This window comes from Humulus lupulus, chromosome 5 (assembly GCF_963169125.1).
Source record: "Humulus lupulus chromosome 5, drHumLupu1.1, whole genome shotgun sequence".
NCBI lineage: Eukaryota > Viridiplantae > Streptophyta > Magnoliopsida > Rosales > Cannabaceae > Humulus > Humulus lupulus.
In genome coordinates this window covers 54,774,007-54,798,071 of record NC_084797.1, presented here as the reverse complement: position 1 = coordinate 54,798,071, position 24,065 = coordinate 54,774,007, and the positions used below count along the sequence as shown (strand labels likewise).

At 37.5% G+C, this 24,065-nt stretch overlaps 1 protein-coding gene across 1 annotated transcript; it reads left to right on the top strand.

Annotated features, from left to right (window-relative positions):
- Positions 1 to 7,734: 7,734 nt before the first annotated feature.
- LOC133834837 (uncharacterized) lies at positions 7,735 to 21,569 on the top strand. Its single transcript, XM_062264593.1, has 5 exons — positions 7,735 to 8,132; positions 14,124 to 14,254; positions 15,440 to 15,565; positions 15,684 to 15,811; positions 21,019 to 21,569. The coding sequence occupies exons 1-5, from the start codon at positions 7,940 to 7,942 to the stop codon at positions 21,233 to 21,235; spliced, it is 795 nt and encodes a 264-aa protein (XP_062120577.1). The 5' UTR covers positions 7,735 to 7,939; the 3' UTR covers positions 21,236 to 21,569.
- Positions 21,570 to 24,065: the final 2,496 nt, after the last annotated feature.

Sequence of the window (24,065 nt, the reverse complement as noted above, 5' to 3'; positions counted from 1 at the left end):
CCAAGGCTATCCTAAATAAAGACATGCGCCGCGGCCCTTGCTTTGGGTGCCGCGGCGCCCTCCCATGGCCGAGCCTCCTTGGCCCTTTTTCATCCTAGGGCCGCAGCGCTCTAGAACAGAGTCGCTGCCCTTCCCCTCGTGCCCAGAAAACCCATCATTTTAGAGCTTAAAACCTCAGCCAAAACCACCCCTAAGCTTTCTACTTCAACACCCAACATAACCTCAACTCATGCTACACAATTTCAACAGAAACTCAGCTCATTAAACCATAGAAAATTCACTTCCAATCCATGAAACTCTGAGAACATAAACACCCTGTTATAACCAGTCAAAACTCAAACTCAAATCATCAATTCATGAAACTAAGCTTACCTTCCTGATTGAACCCTTCCCTTAGCCAAATCCCAGCTGATTCCAAGGATTTCCCCAGCTCAATTCCACCCTAATCATCAATTGAGCAATACCTCAATACCCAGTTGAAACTCAAGTTCTAACCACAAGAAGAAGGAAATTCATGCTTACCTTGGTCCTGATTTAATCCTTGATTGTCTACTAAACTAATCCCCAAGGTTGCTCCTAAATTCCTCTAAATTCCAACAATTCTTCAGCTTCAATTTCCCCAATTCCCTTGAGAGTTTCTGGTTTGGTTCCCTTTGTTTTTTTTTTTTTTGAGAGTGAGAGTAAGAGTAACCAGCTGAGTAGGGAAAATAATGTCGGTCTAATTCTTTCTAAAGGCTTCCTAGGTTTGTCTTACTTGTTAAGTTAATCCCAAGGCTCGGGGGGCCGGAACCGTCCCCGAGGGCAAAACAATAAAATCCCCCAATACTCCCGCCTAGACATCCTAACCTCAAATATATCTCCATATATTTATTTTCATAACCCGATAGTCCAAATCACTACCCGATACCTAAGATACCCCTGACTTGTCCAAAGTCATATTTTAAGTCCCGTTGTGACTTTTCCTGCTATCTGACCCTAGGATCGTCTCGAGTTGCGCTTTATGAACCTGCCCACATAATAATGTGGTTCTCACATATATCACATAAATATTTCATATTATCACATATTCACACATTCAAGTCAATAATATTCACTCTAATCTCATTTATGCCCTCCCGGCACACTAATCAAGGCCCTTAAGCCTTATTAGCGAATTTGGGTCGTTACAACTATACTGATACATTGTGATAGCCAAGCGACATTGGCTAGAGCATACAGCGAAGTGTATAATGGGAAGTCTAGACACATTAGTCTAAGACATGGATATGTAAGAAAATTGATTCAAAGAGGAGTCATCTCAATATCCTATGTGAGAACAAGTGAAAATCTGGTGAATCCTTTCACTAAGCCACTAACGAGGGATTTAGTGTCTACATCATCTCGAGGGATGGGACTTAAACTCCCTAAAGAGATTCACGATTGATGATAACCTATCTTAACACTAGTTATTCAACTAGTGTTAGGTTCAATAGGTAATAACAAGTCAAGCAAGTGAATATTAGTTGTACTCAAAACAAGTCCCATCTGAGATATTGAGTACTTGTGTGTTACCAAGTGGAGGGTTAAAACCGAAAGGTTTTTTAACAGAATTCAATCTTGTAAAGACAAGTATTTTTGGTAACGAAATACTGTAAGAATTCTACCTATATGGACCTAGGGGTGGTGCCGCCTCTCATGAGAATTGAGAGTATTCTCAAGAACGTCAATGAATGGAAAGTGCACATGGCCATTAACAGTGCAAAGCGAGACATAGAGGTCTCAAGTGAACATCGCAAAGGTGTGTGTGTGTTATCACCGATTTGTTATCATGAAAAGATGGTTCAATGCCTAGGGCAACCTAATTTTCGACAAATTTTGTGATAATTACACTATAGTAAAGTTCAAGTTGAAAGACACTTTGCTTTATGCACTAATGCAATGACTCCTATAAGAGAGAGTTCTTATTTAATCAAGTGGGGGATATGTTATATTTCAAAATATAATGATTGATTAAATAAGTGTTACAATAGATAATTATTTAATCTAGTGGGGGAATGTTATATTATTTTATAATATAATGTAATATTATATTATATTATAATATAATGTTTTTAGATTAAATGAATGTGACAAAGTGTGTCACATATTGTAATATATAATAGAGAGTTACAATATTTAGGTATATGAGTGTTGACCGCGTTTTTGGCCAACGATGTGAGAACGTCAAAAACGATAAAGCCTTTAAGAGAAATAAAATGACACAGACGGTTTTTTAACAGAAAGTAAATAACACAGCAATTTTTATAGTAGTTCAGCCCCAATATGTTGGTAATAGCCTAATCCACTTAGAGTTGTGATTATAGATCCGTACTCAAGATCAGATGGACTGAGCCAACTGAGTTTCTTCAGTACAGATTACAAGAATACAAGAATTTTTCTAGATACAAGCACTTTCTCTCTCTAGAAAACTCAGACCCAAAATTTCCCCAAAAGTCTCTTCAAAGAAAAGGAAGCCCATTTCTGATCCCATAAGCCATATATTTATAGGCTTAGGATCATACATCTGATATCCCCTAGAATTGGGATATTTTATTATGCTTATTACATTTAAATTACAAAAAACATTCAAAATGTAACAAAACCCCCAATTTGTGGGAAGAATGAGAGATTCCCGCGCGTGCCAAGACCGGTTCTTGTTGAAGCCGTTTCTGGGAATCTTGACTTAGTCCTCCTCTATCTGGTCGACCCATATCTCCTACTGACCACTCATGCAAGTGCTGGTCGGACACATGCATGCTGGACATATGCAAGTGCTGGTAGGACATACACTTGCTAGTAGGACATGCACTTGCTGGTCGGACATGTGCATGGTGGTAGGACATGTGCATGCTGGTAGGACATGCACTCCTCTCGCCTAACATGGCACTCTCCTCTAGCATGCCATATCTCTCCTCTAACATGACACTCTCCTCTAGCATGACATGTTTCTCATCTAACATGGCACTCTCCTCTAGCATGCCATATCTCTCCTCTCTTCGGACCAAGATCCGACCACCACCCTTGGGCTCTCCTCGGACCAAGATCCGACCACACCATTGGGCTCTCCTCGGACCAAGATCCGACCACCACCCTTAGGCTCTCCTCGGACCAAGGTCCGACCACTCCACCTTGGAGTACTCCTCGGACCAAAGTCCGACCATACCTTTGGAGTGCTCCTCGTACCAAAGTCCGACCGGGCACACCCTAGCCCAAGTACTCTCCTCGGGTGCACTTGGCTTGGACATGCCACCTCTCAAGCAGTCCAAACTCTTCACTGATGCACTGGGCTGCTGCTAAGCCAGATCACCCAACTACTCCATGCCACTTGCCATTTTTATGGCCACATCATCATTTTCAAATTTTGAGGATAACAATGAGATATATCCAAATAATGTAACATATATTGGTGTTACAAATTTGTAACTTCCAAATATTACCATTTATTGTGTAAAATTGTTGTTACACAATATGGAGATGAATTTCATAAAGCCATGTGTGATATGACTATTAGAGATATGATTTTAACCCCAATAATGTGTTTTAGGAGTTACAAAATCATTTGGGAGGGTTTGGAACCGTTTGGAAAAACAGCACATTTTTTAGTGCTGAAAATGGTCGGTGGCCGCGGCCTGTGGGACAGAGGCTAGTGGTCGCGGCCACTAATGTCTCTGGCCGCGGCCACAGGCCAAAAACTGACCATTTTTTTTCTTCAGTTTTTTCAATCTTTGTTGAACAACTCAAAAAACCCAAATAACTCCCAAATCTCATTTTTAATTCCATATTAATCCAATTAAACATTGGTAACAGCCATGGGGGTTGGTGGAATTTGAAATTCAAAGGGTGTCTCTAAACTCTATAAATAGGAGCCTATAGCTCACTTGTAAGACACAACATTTCTATCCATTAGAGCACTTGGCTAGAAACACCTTGAGGCTTGATAATTCCAGAAAGCTTTTCCAATATCTGAGAGAGATCCCTTAGTGCATGAGTTAGGGGTAAATAAACTTTTGGACAAAGGTTTCAAACCTTGTTCAAGTTGGTGATCCCCAACACTCTTCACTTTGGTTGTGTGAGTGAGAGTTTATTGTTTTGTTATTGCTCTTCTTTTATTTCATTTGCTTTTCTACTATTTCTTCTTGTTCTATTTACTTGTGCCTTTTGTTTAAGAGTTGTAATCCTTTTATTTCTTTTTGTTCAAACACTTGTAGTTTATTTGTATCTTTTGTAATAGAGTTGTATTTTTTATTTCTATCATCTTACATCTCTTTCTCCCTTTATTTGTAATTTTCAGTTATAGAGTTGTAACTCCTTTTAAATCAATCATTATTATTTGTAATATATTGCATAGAGTTGTAATTTCTTACTATTTCCATTGAGGCAAATTTATATTTTCCTAACACTACTTGGGCAACATTCTTTGCAGATTTGAGATTGCAGAGTTTGCCCTAGTCACCGGGCTGAATTTTGGGAACACCCCATCCCTAGATGAGTTGAGAGAGCATCTTTCAAGTGATCAGATCATTCGGGAATACTTTAATGGTGATTTGAAGGTTAGTTTCGGTCAGTTGGAAGATGCTTTGAAGGCCTCGACTAACCTAGAAGATGCATTTAAGTTGGGTTTGTCCTATTTGATAGAGGGGGTACTGAATGCCCCAGAGAAGACAACGACGATAAGAGGTGATTCCCTGAAGATGGTTGAGGATCTTGACTACTTTTTTAAGTATCCGTGGGGGAAGCTGTCCTTCAAGAAGGTTATTAGAGGAGTTCACAAGGACATGTAGAAGCAATTGAAGCATTACGAGGAGAAGAAGAAAGAGGGTTCAAGCAAAAAAAAGATATGGCGAATCTCTAACAAGGATACCATCATGGACTATAACGTGTGAATTTGTCTCGGGAATAAATGTCCCAACCTCACTTTGAGTTCCTTTGAAACCATGACATGGGGGAGAAATGTTCTCTTCAAATCAAACTTCTTTATTAATGTTGGGAGAGGCTGATGCATTTCTTATACCTCCATTCTTAACCAATGTCACACATAGAGGATACAACTTCTCTACAGATTTCGATGCTAACCCAATAAATGCATGCACATGCCTATCATTTTTTATAACGGTAGATTTGACGGATTGTGATAGGCATGTGTACGGGACCTCAATTTTCATGTCATGCACACATTTATCCACTTCAAGCTCATCGTACAGAATGTCAAGCAGTTGCTCATACGTCACACCCTTCTCCAAAGGGAGAACTTGATTTTCAGCATCCCTGAAAATCCAATCCCTATTTTCCAGTTCCCAAACACCATTGAATGCAACAAATATGGAACACAATCGAATCTGTATAAAAAAAAAAGGTCAAAAATTAAAACTATAACATAAAACAACAAAAAATCGATTTATATTGAGATATGTCGAGGTCAACCTATCAAGGTCTCGAGTACAATCGAGGTACATCAAGGCAGACTGCCCAACAAATTTCTTATGAAGCCATCGAAGCATATACTACATACATTACGTTTTATGCCTCTATCGAGGTCTATCGAGGACCATCGAGTCTCATCGAGGCACCCATTTTCCCTAAATGTGTGAGGGTTTTATCGAGGTCCATCGAGGATCATCGAGTCTCATCGAGGTAGTCATTTTCCCTAAATGTGTGAGTATTTTATTGAGGTCCATTGAGGACTATCGAGTCTCATCGAGGCATATCGAGGTAGAAAATTAATATAAACATATAAGGGTTTTATCGAGATCCATTGATGACCATCGAGTCTTATTGAGGCAGACAAAAAACCCAGAAGAAAAACCAAGAAAGGAACAAAAATCCAATCCGACAGTGAAAAATTATAATAAAACATGAAGGCATACACAGATCTGTTCGAAATAGCAAAATCAATGTAGATAAACAAGTTTCCTCACTACATGTAACAAATATATACTTACCCATACGACTTTTATCTGAAATCCAAAATGAAGTTCAGACCTTGAAAGGATTCACAACTTCCCCCTGAAATCTAAGCTTGAAAATTTGTATAGATTAAGATAATGGTGACTACCTTGTTTTTTTGTTTTGATTTGAGTATGAGAGCTTGAGAGATAGAGAGAGAAAACGTGAGAGATAGAGAGGGAGAAGACAATTGGAGAAAAAGATAGGGAAATTTATGATAGGAGCATTTTGGGAATCCAGGGAATACTAGAATAAAAATGTGATGTTTTTTTAGCTTGGTATCATTTTGTTATACGGTCTTATTTAATGCATTAAAAGTCAAATCTCCCTATAAATAGTGGAACATAAACTAATAAAACTAACTAGAGTGTTTAAGAGTATGAGCATTTTGTTTTTTAGGTATGATAACAGTTATAGTAGAGTTTGGAGATATCAACATTATTATTAAGAAAATCTAAAGTTGTCCTAGTAAATTTGCCCCCAAAACATCTCAGTTCTTTTGATGAAAATGAGCATTAAAACCATCTAAACCAAAGACTTTATCACCATACAATTGGAAAAGAGCAAGAGAAGAGAAAAAGATTTATTAAAAAAATCCTAAATGATCCTCATAAATTGAGTTGTAATACCAGATAATTTATATGCAACATCACCAAAATTAGAACTTAAGAAAACAGTTCAGAAACTATAGCTTTACTAATACCTTCAAAACTTCTAACTTGAGAACCATTCTCTAAAATAAGAAACTTAATAGTATTAGATCTTCGTCAATGTGAATCATATCTATGAAAAAACATAATATTCCTAGCTCTAGATTTGAGCCAAACAATTCTAGATGTTACAGTTAGTTTCATTTAAATATTAGCAAACTTGTCCATGTCTAAATTCGTTTGAACATTATCGTCATTGATTTTAGCAATATAAATATAATGTAAAATAACATAAATTCTTTAATTAATTAATTATTTCGAGGATTTTTTTTACAAATATTTTGAGGATGTTTTTATGTTTGAAGAACTATAAGAATATATATATTTTTATATAATAAGTTTGTAGATAACAAAATTTTTTGATTTTAAGGGTTTTTTATTTTGTTTATGTTAACTTTAACAGAATATTCTTATATTTAACATAATATTTTTATATTTAACAGTAGTTTGTAAATACTTAAATTTAAATAAAATAAATTAAAAAATTAAAAAATTAAAATAGAATATTTATAAGATATTTTACAATGATAATTATTTAAAAATAATAAATAATTAAACGAATTAAAATATGATATTTTTGATCAATTTTACAATAATAATTATTTAAAAATAATAAAATCATATATTTTATAACTTAAATAAAATTTAATTAAACTTAAACTTAAACTCACCTATTAAAATATTATTATATTAAATATATAATATAATTTACTGTCAATTAGCAATAAATTACTTTTTAAAAAAAATTAACAAAAATCTTAAATATAAAATCTACGTATAATATTTAATATTACATTAAATATATAATATATAATCTTTTAAAAACTAGAATAAACATAAACTTAAATAAATATAAATAAATTATTTAATTAAAATATAATATTTATTTAAAATTTATATCACATTAATATAAATTTAATAAAAATAATTAATAAATTATATAAATAAATTTAAAATCCATACGTCTACTTTGTATATGGAGTATTGACAAAAGAAATATAAGGATATTTAAACAACCAAAATAAAAAAAAATAATAATAATGCTTAGAAAAAAGAAAGAGGAAAACAATTGAAAGAAAGAAAGAGACCACTCAATTGAACCAAAAATCAAAAGTGAATCTATTTCTTCTCACTTTTCCTTTCCTCGTTGAAATTCTAACCGATCATCGAAAAACTTGTTCCGGTGCCGGAATTTTGCAGAGAAGCCCCTCATATTTCTCTTAATTTGCTTTAAAGACACAAAAGGCGGTTTTGGGTTTCGTCATTTCATGGAGTCCGGGAGGAGAATAGGGAAGCGCAGCTTGCCTTTTCTTATACTCCGTTGGTCCCTGGCTGTCCTTTTCCCTATAGTTTCTTTCTTAGTATTATCATTCTTAGTTGGCCTCCTCGCTGTTTTTCTCATCGATTCACCAGTCACCGGCCCGATCTCGGTGCCTTCTCAGTGCAAGATTGTCTCCAGTAGTAAGTGTTTATTTATTTGTGCATACTTGTATTGGGATTCAACTGAGTGTGTTTAGCTGTTGAGAAAATGATGATTAGCATTGAAGGAAAAATGTCTAGTAATTTGTTTAATTATAGTTGTTAGTGACATGAACCTTGAAATAAAGTCCGTTCTTTAAGTACAATGACGCAGTTCTAGATTTTGGAAAAGCTGGGTTGCTTTTTTATTTTCTGGGTACATTATGATTGAAATTTGATCAATTTTCTATTTTTATTTTACTCAAAGGTGATAAGCTCTTGCAGTATATGTGTATTGATTGAAGAAATATATCACGATACAATAGAATGAGAACAGGAAGGTCTCCTTCAATAAGTGGTAAAAGAAAAAGGAATTAAGTTAGAACCTAATACTTTTAGTTCATGCAGTGAATGAAGAACTATCTTTAAAATCAAAATAAGTAGAAGCCCATAACAAATCCAGAAATGTCACCTATGTACGAGAGAGGTTTAGAAATTACAAAATCTGTGTGCAATTGTAAATCATAGGTCCCTTGTTTTGTGATTACTTCTGTTTAGATATGGAACAGAAATTATATTAAATGTGATGATTGGTTATCATCTTTCTTACAGTCCATTGAGCCACAGGAAATGAAATGTTTTGATAGTATATAAACACTAACCTATCATAAAAACTGTCACATTACAGCCACAAATACCAGTCACAAAGAAGCATCAGAAATAGTATGCCTTAAAAAGTCTTTATTATTGAAGGTCCATTCAGCTACACAATGCTTAACTCTTGCCTAAATAAATCCCACATCCTCTTCTACATCGTTGAAGATTCTATTGTTCATCTCTAGCCATGTTGCTAAAAGAATGGCAAGGGCAACCACATTCCATAATATCTTATTTCTTCGGCCCAACGCAATCTCACGATGTCCTACACTCTCCTCATGTTGCATTATTTCCTAACAAGATTCTAGTCACATCTAATCAACTCCCATCTGCTGTAGGAATTTACCCAAATTTCCCCTATAAATGTATAATGTAAGAATATGTGGTCACTGGAAAGTTTCCTTTACACAATTCATGCTGAATTGGTGAGACCTGTGAGAAAAGGTTCCGCTTTTGTAAGTTCTCGCAGTATTCATCTTGTTCAGAGCCACTAGCCATTCAAAAATCTTATGTGGTGTTTGGTTGGAGGGAATGAAAATTGAGGAATAGGTTGGGAATAAAAATTAATATGAATAAAAAAAAGTGAGAAATATTATTAAATTTTTTTTCCATCTTTCATTTTTCTTTCATCTTCAAATGAAATAGTCATTGGAAAACTCATTCCAATTCCAATATTCTAAAATGCAACCAAACAAAAAAAATAGAATAAAAATTGTTTATTTTCTATTCCATTCCATTACCCCCAACCAACATCACTAGCTCTAACCAAAGATTTCCAAATGAATTGGAAAGACTTAAATATAGTAAAACCAACCTTTTTGTTTAACTTCTTGAAAGTTGACTTGCATGAGAAAGCCACTGATAGAATATTTCTTAGACAAAAATAGTTCTAACAATTAGGAGCCAAAATAACAATGGAAATTCCTCAAATTTTTATTGCAATAGCCGAAACTGTACAAAAGAACAGCACTTCGAGTGGCTGGTCACACCTATCAACCTCTTCAAGAGGGTTGAGCTCTCCCCAAAAGTCCAAAGACCCAAATGAATATCTCCCTGCCTTAGAACAGAACTCCCTCTCCTTTTTATAGTTTTCCCCGCCTTAAGTCTAGGCTAATAAAAGAATGACAGCTGGTCTAATTCCTAAACCACTTAAAATAACAATTAATGACTTGGCACTATTGGCCAATAAAATACAACTCTGTGACAAACAATTATAAAGGAATAAACACATAAAACTTAAGTGAATATCTATTTTCTAATCCTCCTTTGATAGGTGATTCGTACCAAAGGCTTATCAGCCACCCTCGACATTTATAAGATTTTAGTGTTGTAATTAATGCTAAAACTTATAGCAATTTTCAATTTGTTAAGTTCTTAAGGATCTTAATGTTCCTAGGGAATCCTATAGTCTCTACCCTTCTATTTTCCCTTAATTATTATGTGAATTAACAATTAAGTATTCCACCCAATTGGAGCCACTTCCTACTTACTCTTGATTACCTTGTGCCACTAGGTGTAGTTTTTTGTCCGGAATTCCGATAACCAGGATTTGTTATGACTTTCCAATATTGCCAATTCTCAAATCTTCAAATTCCTTAGGTTTACCAACCAAATCTAGTGTAGCTTGTATTTTGGACTCTTCAACTGCCACTCCTTCCCCGAAAATGATGTGGCCCAAATAATCAAGCCTTTCCCGAGCAAACAAATACTTCTTGAGATTGACATAGGGTTGGTGTTTGGATAGAAGTTGCAGTACGACAGAGAGATGTTGAACATGGTCGCTTATGTTGCGACTATACACTAAAATATCATCAAGAAACACCAAGTCAAATTTACGTAAATGGAGACGAAATACCTCATTCATTAAGGACTAGAAAGTGGCTGGAGCATTGGTGAGGTCAAATGGCATCACGAGAAATTCATAACGTCCGTCATGGGTTCGTAACGTTGCCTTGTGCACATCGTCTGGATTGACCCGTATTTGATGATACCCAGATTTCAGATCGAGTTTTGAAAAAATCGACGCTCCATGGAGCTCATCCAGAAGCTCATCAATGACAGGAATCGTAAACTTGTCCGGTATCGTTTCTCAATTTAAGGCTCGGTAATCCACACAAAATCTCCAACTCCCATCTTTTTTACGAACCAACAACACAAGACTGGAGAAAGGGCTCTTATAGGGTTGTATAATATCGACAGCCAACATCTCCTTATTCAACAACTCGATTGCCTCTTTCTGCATTTGTGGGTATCGATATGGTCGAACACTTATCGGGGATGACGTGTCACGCAGAACGATAGAGTGGTCCTGACCCCGAAATGGGGGTAGTGCCATTGGCATCTCAAACACAACATGGGCATCTTGCAACACTGTTTGTATCTCAGCAGGTATCTCTGGATTGGTACTCTGTAAGGGAAATGCCCCAAGCTCGATAATCATTCCCTGACCCTCATGCTTAATCGTTCGCATCATAGCCTTTAGTGAGACCAGAGTTTTGTGCAAAGCCAGGTCCCCTTGTAAATGCACTGCCGTATTCCCTACTGTAAACTTCATTGAGTGAGTCTTCCAGTTGATATGGGTTACTCCCAAGGTCCCTAGCCATTGAATACCCAAAATCATATCGGTGCCTCCCAAATCCAATGGAAGAAATTCTTCGATAATCTCCACTCCTTGCAAAGTTATTATCACTCCTTTACAAATTCCTTGTGTCTTGGTAGCTTGACTAGTACCCAAAACAACCCCGTAAGGTGTCGTCTCAGTGATGGGTAGTTGCAGCGTACTGATAAGTACGTTTGAGATAAAATTATGTGTGGCACTATTATGAATTAGAACCAATATCTGTTGGGTACCAATTTGTCCAACCAATTTCAGAGTCTTTGGCGAAGCAAGTCCCACCACGGAGCTAAGGGACACTTCAACCCCCTGATTCTCAAGCTCTCCTTTACCTGGCTCCTCCCCATCTTCTTCGAGTTCATTAAAGGGTTCATCAAGTTCATCAGAAACAAATTCTTGCAGTAATAATACCTGCAATTCCTTCTTGCATCAGTGACTTGGAGAATACTTTTCATCACATTTGTAACACAATCCCTTTGCAGGTTTTTGCTGGAGCTCTGATTCTGATAGTCGGCGAAACTCCTGGTTGTCTTTGATGGTTGTATTGCGTGGAGAAAATTGTTTTTGGGCTGAAGAATTCGAAGCCCAGTAACTAAGCCATTAGTGCGAATGAAACGAGTTTGACGTTGGGCCAGCAGCTTGTTTTCAACCTTTTGGGCCAACTCCATGGCCTACTCAAGCCAAGTAGGCCCAAGGATAGTGACCTCATAACTTTTATTGGCTTGCAGCCCATTAATAAAAGTGGGTTCTAAAACCTGTACACTTACCCCTTTGAGAGACGAAGCGAGAAGTTCGAACTTCTTGTGATACTCACGCACGGTGTTGTACATCTATCCCACAGGAAGTGGTCGGAATCGGCGGATCATTTGCTACTTTAATTCGTCCCAATGCACGAATAGTCTCCTTCGATTTTCCCACTGGAACCAAATTAAAGCCACCCCTTCAAGGCTCATGACTACAGTTTTCAAACACTCACTATCGGTCAGTCGGTGGATAGCAAAATACCGTTCAGCTTTCAAGATCCAACCATCCGGATTGTCGCCATCGAACGATGAAAGTTTGATTCGTCGTGGTTGGATATCCCATCTCAGGGCTGGAGTAGTCGTAGGATACCCCCCAAATTCTGAGCTGCTGCCGCCTATCTCAGTCGGCCTTCCTGAAGCCAACACCCGTACCCCGTCGCCAAGTACAGCCGTGTCCCTGGAGTCGTCGACTGGTCCGGACCCTCCACCATGGGTTCCGTGCGACGTTCTTCCCGGTTTTTCAGCACCTGATCCACGCGACTCATCAGTGCTATACCTTGTTCAAGGCCAGATATTTTTTGCAACTCTTCTTCCATGGGCACCATCTCAGCTTGCATTGAGGCCACTAGCTCTTCCATCGCGTGCATCCTAGTTTTTGATCGATTCACCATAGGTCTTAGGTTGATGCTCTGATACCAACCGATACACAACAGTATTTTATCGAACTAAACAAGAAAAATAAAGAAGTATAGAATAGGCAGAATTTTATTCAAACAGCAAATAACAATTCCAGGATATTCGAGAGACTAGGTTTCTCTCCACCCTAGAGCTCAATCACAAACCAATCAGACATGCTAATCCTACCCAATTCATCCCTTTTTATTCTCCCAATTTTCCTAAACAAGACAACAGCCAAAATAGAAATAAACAAACAAACTAAATAACCAAACCAACAAACTTCCTGTAAATATCTTCTCCAAAATCAACTCATTTATTGCTGTATCGCCTTGCAGAGGTGTATCTAATAGATGGTCTATCAGCTTGTTTGTAAGGAAATCAAATACTCTTTCAGATAATCCCTTATTAAGAATATTGCCAGTTGTTGGTTTGTGTGCATGTATCTAATTTTGATAACACCTCCATCAATTTTCTTCTTGATAAAGTGACGATCCACTTCTACGTGCTTTGATCTATCATGATATATCGGGTTATGAGCAATACTAATAGTAGACTGGTTGTCACAGTAAAGTTGAATAGGCGCTTCGTATTCATTCTTTTAACTCCTCCAGTAGTCTCTTTAGCCAAATTGTTTCGCACACTCCATGGGCAATGGCTCTATATTCTGCTTCTACACTACTTCTTGCAACAATAATTTGCGTCGTATTTCACCATGTTGCCAAGTTACCCCACAATAAAGTACAATAGCCATATGTAGACTTTCTATCATCAATCGATCTAGCCCAGTCTGCATCTGTGAATACTCTAACTGTCCGTTCAGGAGCTTTCTTGAAGGATAACCCTTTGCTTGGTGTTTGCTTTAAATACCTAACACACTTGATACACAACTAATATGCACTTAGTTTCCTATTTGTCAATAGTTGTCCGTTGCAATCTGGTGATTAAGTATTTTGTTAAATATTTACTTATGGACAGCCTATGAATGTGTTGTTACTCACTAATTCTATTGGGGCTATTGCCTTTTAACAATCATTGTTTTGGGGTTATTGCCTTGATGAGTGGAGCTACTAAATTAATATTACAACTGAAATGTTTGGTCATCAACTACAACCGAATGAAGTATAAATTTTGAGAAATTAACCTATAAGCTATTGCCTATACGTATTAAAGTTGTTATCCATCTCCTTCGTTTTAATTTTTTCATATTTTTAATTTTCTTTTATTTATTTATGTATTTTTGTGAAGATTACCTTCTTTCATCTTGTTAAGATGTGACCTTTTTCTTTGCCTTCCCTTTCACAGGTGTGGATCTCAGATCATCCAAGGTCTGCGAACTTGGACTGTCTAACTACAAAGCCAAGCACGTGTTTTATCCTTTTGAGAAAAGTAAATTTCGTTGTCGTTATGATTATTATTGGGCGTCAATATTTAAGGTTTGTGCTATACTCTCAATCCATACATGTTTTAGAATGAGGCACTCATTTTAGAAAGAATAAATAACATTTTTGTTTTCTGAACTTTTGACACTAAAAGATCGTGCTCCCTATTATGATTTGCATAAAATAATTAATATTTTTGCCCCCGAACTTTAACAACTACCAAATTGTGCCCCTTTTAATTATAAAATTTAAAATTCTATTTTTCTATTAGTACTTAAAAAATTATTAAAAAAATTCAATAAAAGACATTATTTAAAATTCATTTTAAATACATTTAAGTTTAAAAATGTTTTTTAAAAGATTATATTCCCTTTTTCTTCTTTATTCTTTTTTATTAATTTTTCTAATTACTTTCTATTCTTTCATTTTTGCTCCCCTAAAATCATTTTAAAAAGTAAATATGTATAAAATATTACAAATTTAAAATGTACTAATTTTAAAAGAAATATATAAAACTTAATTATTTAAAAACATTGGGAATAAAGATGAAAGAATAGAAAGTAATTTAAAAAATATATTAAAAAAGAATAAATAAGAAGAGAATATGTTTTTTTTATTTGTAACAATTTAGTTTTTCTTTTAAAAAATATTTTTATACTTAAATGCATTTAAAATGAATTTTAAATAATTTACTCTTTTATTGAGACTTTTTAATTTTATAAGAACTAATGAGAAAAATAAATTTTAAATTTTTATAATTAAAATGGGCACAATTTTGTAGCTGTCAAACTTCGGGGGTAAAATTATTAATTTTTTATGTAAATCATAACAGGGGTACGATCTGATAGTTTCAATAGTTTAGGGGAAAATTTTAACATACCGTATATTTTAGGAGTACAAACTTGTAGTATTAAAAGTTCAGAGGCAAAAATGTTATTTATTCTTTTAGAAATATATATGAATTTTTCGAGAGTTAGTACATTACAACAAATGGAAATCGAATGTTTTTGTTTATTCTATCTTTGGGGTACTAGTAGTCCCAAAGATTGCTTTTGTTGTATTATATGTGTAGGTTGGTTGCTTAGTTATGCATTGTGCAACTTAAATATAATCGAAGGAATCTTCATGGGCAGCATTAGAATATATATTCTTATCTTTCTTATATGTGATTGTGGGTTTTATAAGCTGTTCTGGCATTTTATCTTGTGCTTTCCATTAAATTAGTTTGTTTTATTGCAGGTGGAATATAGAGATCTGTCTTCAGGTATCACTCGACTGACATTTGCAGAAGCTCCAAATGAGGCCCTTCCTTTAAACTGCAGACCTAATTTTGGGGCTGCATTGTTGAATAAAGATAAATTTAAGGTAGAATTTTAGGTTTGTTTATCAGTCATACTGTACTTATGTTTTGCTAGTGTTTTTTCTTTTTTCAAGGTTTTGGTAAACTCTAAGATGTTTGTCTTTTTTCACTTTTTGTGATTAGGCGAATGAAACTTATGACTGTTGGTACACTTATGGAATTTCCAAAGTAAGCTTACACGGTGATGGTTTTTTCAGTTGCCAAGCAAAAGATCCATCTACTTTTGAGATGATTAAGAGATATGTCCTTTTGTAAGTAGTCTAAAGTTTTGAGATTATCTATCACTGTACAGTTTTATAATATGTCAGTCACTGTTGTATGATATAGATTAGTTGCGAAGATGCGTAGTGTATTCACCTGTGGTGTGTATCATGAGTTGATTTAGGCAGCCTTTAAGTTGAATCCCTTGAGCTGGATACAATTCCCAAGTACTTGGATGAATTATCTTTTTGCTTTATGTTGGAAAAAGGTATCCTACGCTGTGCTATTCCCCGACGGTGCGTTTATGTTGGCATTTTATCTTGTGCTATTCCCAAGTACTTGGATGAATTATCTTTTTGCTTTATGTTGGAAAAAGGTATCGGGTTTAAGTGCTTGTAAATATATCTTATATAAAAATAAGTAGATAAAAAACAGGGAGCAAAATATTTTACACCTTTTCAAAATCAAATGCATAAACATTGCAGCAAACTGGTAGAAGCTGCTTCATTTAGCAAGCTTTGACCGTACACATTTGCAACACCACACCAGACCACATGTGAAATAGCACTTCGATTGGTATAACTAAATTGTTACTCATCAGTAGTTTTACTGTTACTGTTCTGTAGCTTACATTAGAAAAATGAGAAAAAAACTTAAATCGCATAAACTAGGGAGTAAGTTGCATAGGTAGAGAAATTGCAACAGAAATGGGGGATTCCAGTTTTAAGATATTGATAGGCCTCCTTTGATGTATGTTTACTCTAGACTATCTAAGGGGTCTAAGGGGACTTAGTGTGGGGAAGCAGTACAGAATTGGGGCTGTTATGGGTGTTACAGAGTTAGTTATGTTAGCTGGAATTAAATGTGAGTGAGTACACAGTAAGGCAGTAGGGATTAGTATAAGTATCAAATTGTTTTCTGGTTTATGTAGACAAGAAGTGTACATTGTAATTGGAGAGGCTGGGCTCTCGAACAACCCAGGTCCCCATTAATGCACATTTCCCATTTCTGCTCTGTGTTGTTCTCTGTTTGTTAGTATTGGTTCTGGATTGTTTTATTTAGCAGGGAATTCATAACAAAGTGGTATCAGAGCATCGATCCTCATGGGCCCGAAACCGCAGTTGCAAGTAGAAATGTTTGATGAGAAATTAGAAGCGATACAATCAGATTTCAATCGGAGTTTGCAGGAGGTTCGATCGGACTTCAATCAGTTGCCGAGGGAGATTGAGTCCTTGAAATCGGAAGTTCAGCGGCTACCCGACATCGAGAAGAAGATGGATTTCGTTATTACTCATTTAGCTCAATTGCTCCAAGCTTCGGGACGAGTTGCTACTGAGGGCGCGGCCGTGAGTGCTGATCGTCAACGCCGAGCCGTCGACGGGGACAGTTCACCGCGCCCAGCACCCGGATTCTCGACGGTTTCCCCACCTCAGCCACCACCTCCAACTTACCCCGCGCCACCGACCGCAGCTCCCTTCGATCCAGAATACTCAGCTCAAAACTATGGTCACGATTTCCGTCCCCCTCGACTGGAGCTTCCCCTTTTTTCTGGTGAAAATCCCGATGGGTGGATTCATAGGGCGGAACGTTATTTCCTCCTCTCCCGCTTGACGGAAAGGGCGATGCTGGAAACCGCCATTGTCGGGCTCGATGGGGACGCACTTACCTGGTTTCAATGGGAAAACCAGCAGCGCCCAATCACTTCCTGGGCAACATTGAAGAAGCTGATTCTTCTTCGTTTTCGAGCTTCTCCCGTGGGTTCGCTATCTGAGGAGTTGCTCACGATCAATCAGACCACCACGGTGAGGGATTATCGGGTCCGGTGGGAGAGCTTAGCTTCGCGAATCGCAGACGTGCCGGAGCACTTGTTGGAGGCAAGCTTCGTTCTTGGCTTGAAGGACGATATCAAGGCGGCTCTGCACATTCTCCAGCCAATCGGACTGGGCCCGTTAATGGACACGGCCCAATGCGTGGAAGAGGGGCACCAGCTACTCCACTCAGGCCCAACTCTGAAGCCCATCTTCTCTAAGGGTTTCACGAGCCCTAGCTCGACCCAACGCAGCCCAGGAAGCAGCTTCACGCATCGCACGACTCCTCCACCATTGCACGTCGCACCGTCGGGGTTCTCTCCCCAGTCCAGCAGCAATCGGCCGAATGGGTCTTCTTCATCAAAACCCCCTTCATTTCGTCGACTTACAGAGGCAGAGTATCAAGATCGCAAGGCACGGGGTGTTTGTTTTCGCTGCGATAAGAAGTTCTTCAAGGGGCATGAGTGTGAGCAGAAAGCTATTCAAGTTTTATTGGTTCTGGATGACGACGATCCTCAAGAAGCCGATGAGTCGCCACCCCCGTCGCCGGAGTCTGGAGAAACGGCCGCTACAGAGGAAACACTTGCAACATTGTCGCTGAATTCTTTAGTGGGTATCACCTCTGCCCACACAATGAAGCTCGCGGGTCGAATTGGAAACCAGTCAGTGACTGTGTTAATAGACAGTGGGGCCACGCATAATTTTATCTCCATGGATGTTGTTCAAGCTTCCGGCATTCCGATTACAGCAACCACTTGTTACGGGGTACTATTGGGGACGGGCGGCAAAGTTCGAACGGAAGGAATTTGTGCTCAAGTGGGAGCTGGATTTAGGAGCTTTGCGGGTTGTGACAGATTTTTTGCCACTAGAATTGGGCGGTGCAGATGTCATCTTGGGAATAAAATGGCTGGAAACTCTTGGTAATATGCAAGTTAACTGGCGCACTATGGTGATGAAGTTTGAAATGGCGGGAGTTTGGATCACTTTACAGGGCGACCCAAGTCTGTGCAAGTCTCCCATATCGCTCAAGGCGATGATCTTGTCCGTAGAACGAGAGGCGCAGGGGTTTTGGGTTCATTTTGGTAACTTGGCAGCGGAGAATACACAGGGACAGCAAGGAATTCCAGCCGAAATTACTGAAGTTATTAGCAAGTTCCAGCCAGTTTTTGTGATGCCCGAAGGATTACCGCCTACACGCAGCCGAGAACATCAAATCACACTCCGAACGGGGTCGGGACCCATTTCTGTGCGTCCATACCGGTACGCTCAAGTGCAGAAGGCCGAGATTGAGCGTCTAGTGTCTGAAATGTTGCGGGCAGGGATCATTAGGCCTAGCACCAGCCCCTTTTCTAGCCCGGTACTCTTGGTTAAGAAGAAGGATGGCAGCTGGCGTTTTTGTGTGGACTACCGCGCCTTAAACCGCGACATGGTGGCTGATAAATTTCCCATTCCAGTAATTGATGAGCTGTTGGATGAGCTTCATGGTGCTAGCATCTTTTCGAAGTTGGATTTGAAATCGGGGTATCATCAAATCCGTGTCAAGGCGGAGGACGTGGCAAAAACAGCTTTTAGAACACATGAGGGGCACTACGAATTTCTTGTCATGCCTTTTGGACTTACTAACGCCCCAGTGACGTTTCAAGCTCTAATGAATGAAGTTTTTCGGGATTTTTTGAGAAAATTTGTGCTGGTTTTTTTTGATGATATTCTTATTTACAGTGCCTCTTTGGAAGAACATACCCATCATTTAGCGCTGGTTTTAGAGCGTCTACAGCAACACCAGCTCTATGCGAATCACAAAAAGTGTTCTTTTGGCCAAGCGGAGGTGGAGTACCTAGGGCATATCATTTCAGCCCAAGGTGTGTCGGCCGATCCTAGCAAATTAGAGGCGATGCGAACTTGGCCAGTGCCGAAAACTATAAAGGGCCTACGGGGTTTTTTGGGGCTAACGGGCTACTACCGCAAGTTTGTTCGTGGGTATGGAAGCATAGCAAAGCCACTTACCGATCAACTCCGCAAGGATGCGTTTAAATGGTCTATGGAAGCACAGTCCGCTTTTGAGCAACTTAAGCACTCTATGTGCTCCGTCCCCGTGTTAGCGCTACCCAATTTTTCAGCACCTTTTGTGGTTGAAGCGGATGCTTCCGGGATGGGATTGGGGGCTGTCCTCATGCAAACCAGCCGGCCCATTGCATTTTTCAGCAAGGTTTTGGCTCCTTTGTTATGAATTCCCTGCTAAATAAAACAATCCAGAACCAATACTAACAAACAGAGAACAACACAGAGCAGAAATGGGAAATGTGCATTAATGGGGACCTGGGTTGTTCGAGAGCCCAGCCTCTCCAATTACAATGTACACTTCTTGTCTACATAAACCAGAAAACAATTTGATACTTATACTAATCCCTACTGCCTTACTGTGTACTCACTCACATTTAATTCCAGCTAACATAACTAACTCTGTAACACCCATAACAGCCCCAATTCTGTACTGCTTCCCCACACTAAGTCCCCTTAGACCCCTTAGATAGTCTAGAGTAAACATACATCAAAGGAGGCCTATCAGATATCTTAAAACTGGAATCCCCCATTTCTGTTGCAATTTCTCTACCTATGCAACTTACTCCCTAGTTTATGCGATTTAAGTTTTTTTCTCATTTTTCTAATGTAAGCTACAGAACAGTAACAGTAAAACTACTGATGAGTAACAATTTAGTTATACCAATCGAAGTGCTATTTCACATGTGGTCTGGTGTGGTGTTGCAAATGTGTACGGTCAAAGCTTGCTAAATGAAGCAGCTTCTACCAGTTTGCTGCAATGTTTATGCATTTGATTTTGAAAAGGTGTAAAATATTTTGCTCCCTGTTTTTTATCTACTTATTTTTATATAAGATATATTTACAAGCACTTAAACCCGAATCACTCACTACTCACTCGTGCATCCAATCACTTGACTAGCCTCAAGTGATAATATTATATAACATGCTGTTGACAAAAAAAAACATTTTTTTATTAGGCATCTGTTATTTTTAGGATGTGATGCTATTTGTCTAGCAGTTTTAATTGGGGGATGATGTTGTACTGCACGCTTTGAACATACTGAGTTACAAAGATAGCAGCTTGTGTCTGCTCTTTTCCTCCGTGATCAGGATAAATCTTCACTTTTGCCAGAAAACAAATGGATGGTCATGGTTAAGTTTCTGAGAGGTTCTTAAATGCCATCTCATTCTCTAGCTCTAACCTCCTCTGTTATTGTGAATTTTGGTCAGAAAGAATTATATCCTGTTTCTGAAAAATCATGTGTTATATTAGGGAAAACAAAAAAAAATGGCTGGGGTACTACTTGTACACGTTATTTCCACGAGTGCAGTGCTTTTGTGTTTGTTGGCCTTTTCATGCTTTGTTGGGGCTAAGTGTTGATAATTTTTGGTGGCTTTTGTGTTTTCAGATCAATGAAGATTTTACAGTCTTGGGTTCTAAGCAAAGACAAATCCAAGTATTGGAGGTGGGAGATGGTAGCGGGAGTTATTACTGGTTTTTCAACTTCCTTGATCTCAATCAGCTTTGTTATGCTCCTGCAGCGAATTAAATATTCATTACCGGGATTCACTGCTGTAAGAAATGTTCTAAGGGATCTTCTTAGAATCCCTTTTAGCCGCACTTAATTCCTTATCGCATACTTCTCTACTGTGGGTTGGTTGGCTCTTCAATATGGGAGAAGACTTGGTCTCTTACAAATTTTCACAGCTTTTAGCAATTAGGTTGGACTCTTTTTTTTATTTTTATTTTTTTATTTTTTGTGAAGTGCCCTTTTCTTATTGCCCTTACATTTTTTAATCTGTCCACTGCAATTTCCGAATTACGTAACCACATGTATACTTCCTTGTATAATTATATAAAAATGTAGTAGATGTATTTGATGATGATGTAGAGCAGATGATATGTACTGGGATTGGGAGCTCTGTCCCAAATATATGAAAGTCTTGTGGTCTTATCTTACTTTTAGAGATGCAACAATAATAAGCTGTCTTCGACCCGTCCTACTCCTATGAGCGAGCAAAAAAGCTGATAACCCAATTAAACCAATCATTTGGCTCGTGTTTTTTAGAATAAGTGATTGGTTCCCGTATTGTATTCTGTTAAATAATCTCTGTTTTACAAAATTAGATAAAAAATAATATTTTATATGTAATTTTAGTTAAAATATTTTTAAATATAATATTTTCTTCTCAGTTTTCCAACCACAATTTGTGAATTCATCTCAAATGACTAAATAATTGATCTTTTAATTAAAAATATTTTAACAAAAATTAGATTTGGGGTGCTATTTTGATCAATTATGTACAATATAAGTCTGAATTGTCATTTAACAAAATACAGAGGTCAATCACCTATTCGAAAAAAAACATAGTTACCAAAATGACATTTTCCCTTATAGAAACTCAAATAAAAATAAATATTAGTGGCACAGTTATCAATTTTATACTTTAAAAAATAGTATCCTCATTTCATTACCATATCTCTGTTACAGTAATTAGAATGAATAGATGGCAAAGTTTATTTTCTTGTAATACTAATATATAATTAATATTTGAAAAAATATGGTTCGAGTTATCCTATATTTAAAAAAGGATTTTGTTGTAGCTAAAATTTATCTCACCCAAAATTTGCACTTAAATTTTTAATTTTTCTATTATAAAATTTATTTAACCACTCGGGTGTATCATGATATGTAAGTGACACTCTGATTAATGGTATAAAATGTTGAAGTACATTTATATTTAGAAAAAGTATATTTATACATCAAAATATTATAAAATCACCTTTTTTTCACAATATTTTCTTATTATATAATTAAACTTAAATAAAATGACTAAAATTTTACATCACCCTGATGTACGATCTCTCTTACAAGATGGTATTTCCTCTTTATATGCTTGCCTCTCTTGTGACTCCTTGGCTCCTTTAAACTAGCTACCGCTCGACTATTGTCATACTTAAGGATCATTGGCTCATCCATATCTGGAACAACATCCAGATCAATATAGAACTTTCTGAGTCAAATTGCTTCTTTAGCTGAGTCTGCAATGTTGGATTGTTTAATACTGACCCAGACGTCGATTTACGATTGCCTCTATCTGATTGAAAATCAAAATCAATATATCAAATAGGATTTAACTCACCTCCTAAATACACAAGCATATGGTCTTTCGTTCTCTGAAAATACTTGAGAATGTGTTTTACTGCAATCCAATGTTCCAAACTAAGATTTTATTGATAACGATTGACTACTCCCAATATGTAAAGATGTCTGGTCTCGTACACAACATAGGATACATGAGACTTCCAATGTCGAGGGATACTTTCTCATATCCTCTTCTTCCTGAGGTGTTTCTAGACACTGCTGCTTGGAAAGAAAAATTTCATGTTTGGTCGGTAACTGACCTTTCTTGGAATTTTCCATAGAGAATCTATCTAGCACCTTATCAATATAAGACGATTGAGAAAGTGTCAGAAGCTTGTTCTTCCTATCCCTTAGGATTTGGATTTCGAAAACATAGGTTGGCTCTCCCAAATTATTCATTTGGCATTTCTCAGCTAACCATTTCTTAACCTTCGATAAAGTTTCTACATCATTACCAATGGTAGAATATTGTAAAACGGGCCTAACATCTTCAGGTGGGTCTACAAGTTCCCAAATGAAATTGGAATACATTAATTCCGTTTACATGACTGAACATGAACATCCATTTGCACTCAAACAACAATAGACTCTAGGAGTCATCCAACTAGCCTTTGGAGCTAGACAGCAACACACACCAAGAATCATTTAGCGAACCTTTGGAGCTAGACAACAGCTGACACTAGGAGTCAGTCAGCCAGCCTCTGATGATGGACAGTAGCAAACAACTGGAGTTGGTAAGGTAGCCCCTGGAGCTTAACAGACTACCTTGGAGTAGCAGGCACTTGGAAAGAGCCAGCCATGATCAAGCCAACCCGCCAGACGACCCTTAACTGACTGTCAATCCAAGATCCCAAGTTGGCCGTGATGGAAGCACTTATCCAGCGAATCCCCGGAATGCCAGCTCCAATACAAAAGAGTGCAACATGCTGCTATGCTGACTCACCATTTGTTGTCAACATATCTATGGTGGAAATGCCAAAGAAGTTCAGCTTCCTTCACATGAAAATATTTGATGGAACGTTTGATCCAGATGACCACACAGCCAAATACCGTCAGAGGATGTTCACAGTGGCCATTCACCACGATATGAGAGAAGCATGCATGTGTAAGGGGTTTGGTTCGAGTATATTCGGACATGCCCTCCAGTGGTACACTAATTTACTTGATAATTCCATTTCCACGTTTGCACAATTAACAGATACTTTTGTTGAGCAATTTCTAGTAGTAGGAAGCTTGAAAAATCCTCAGAAGACATGTATGTCATAGTTCAACAACGAAATGAGCCTTTGCGGGATTATGTAGGCCACTTC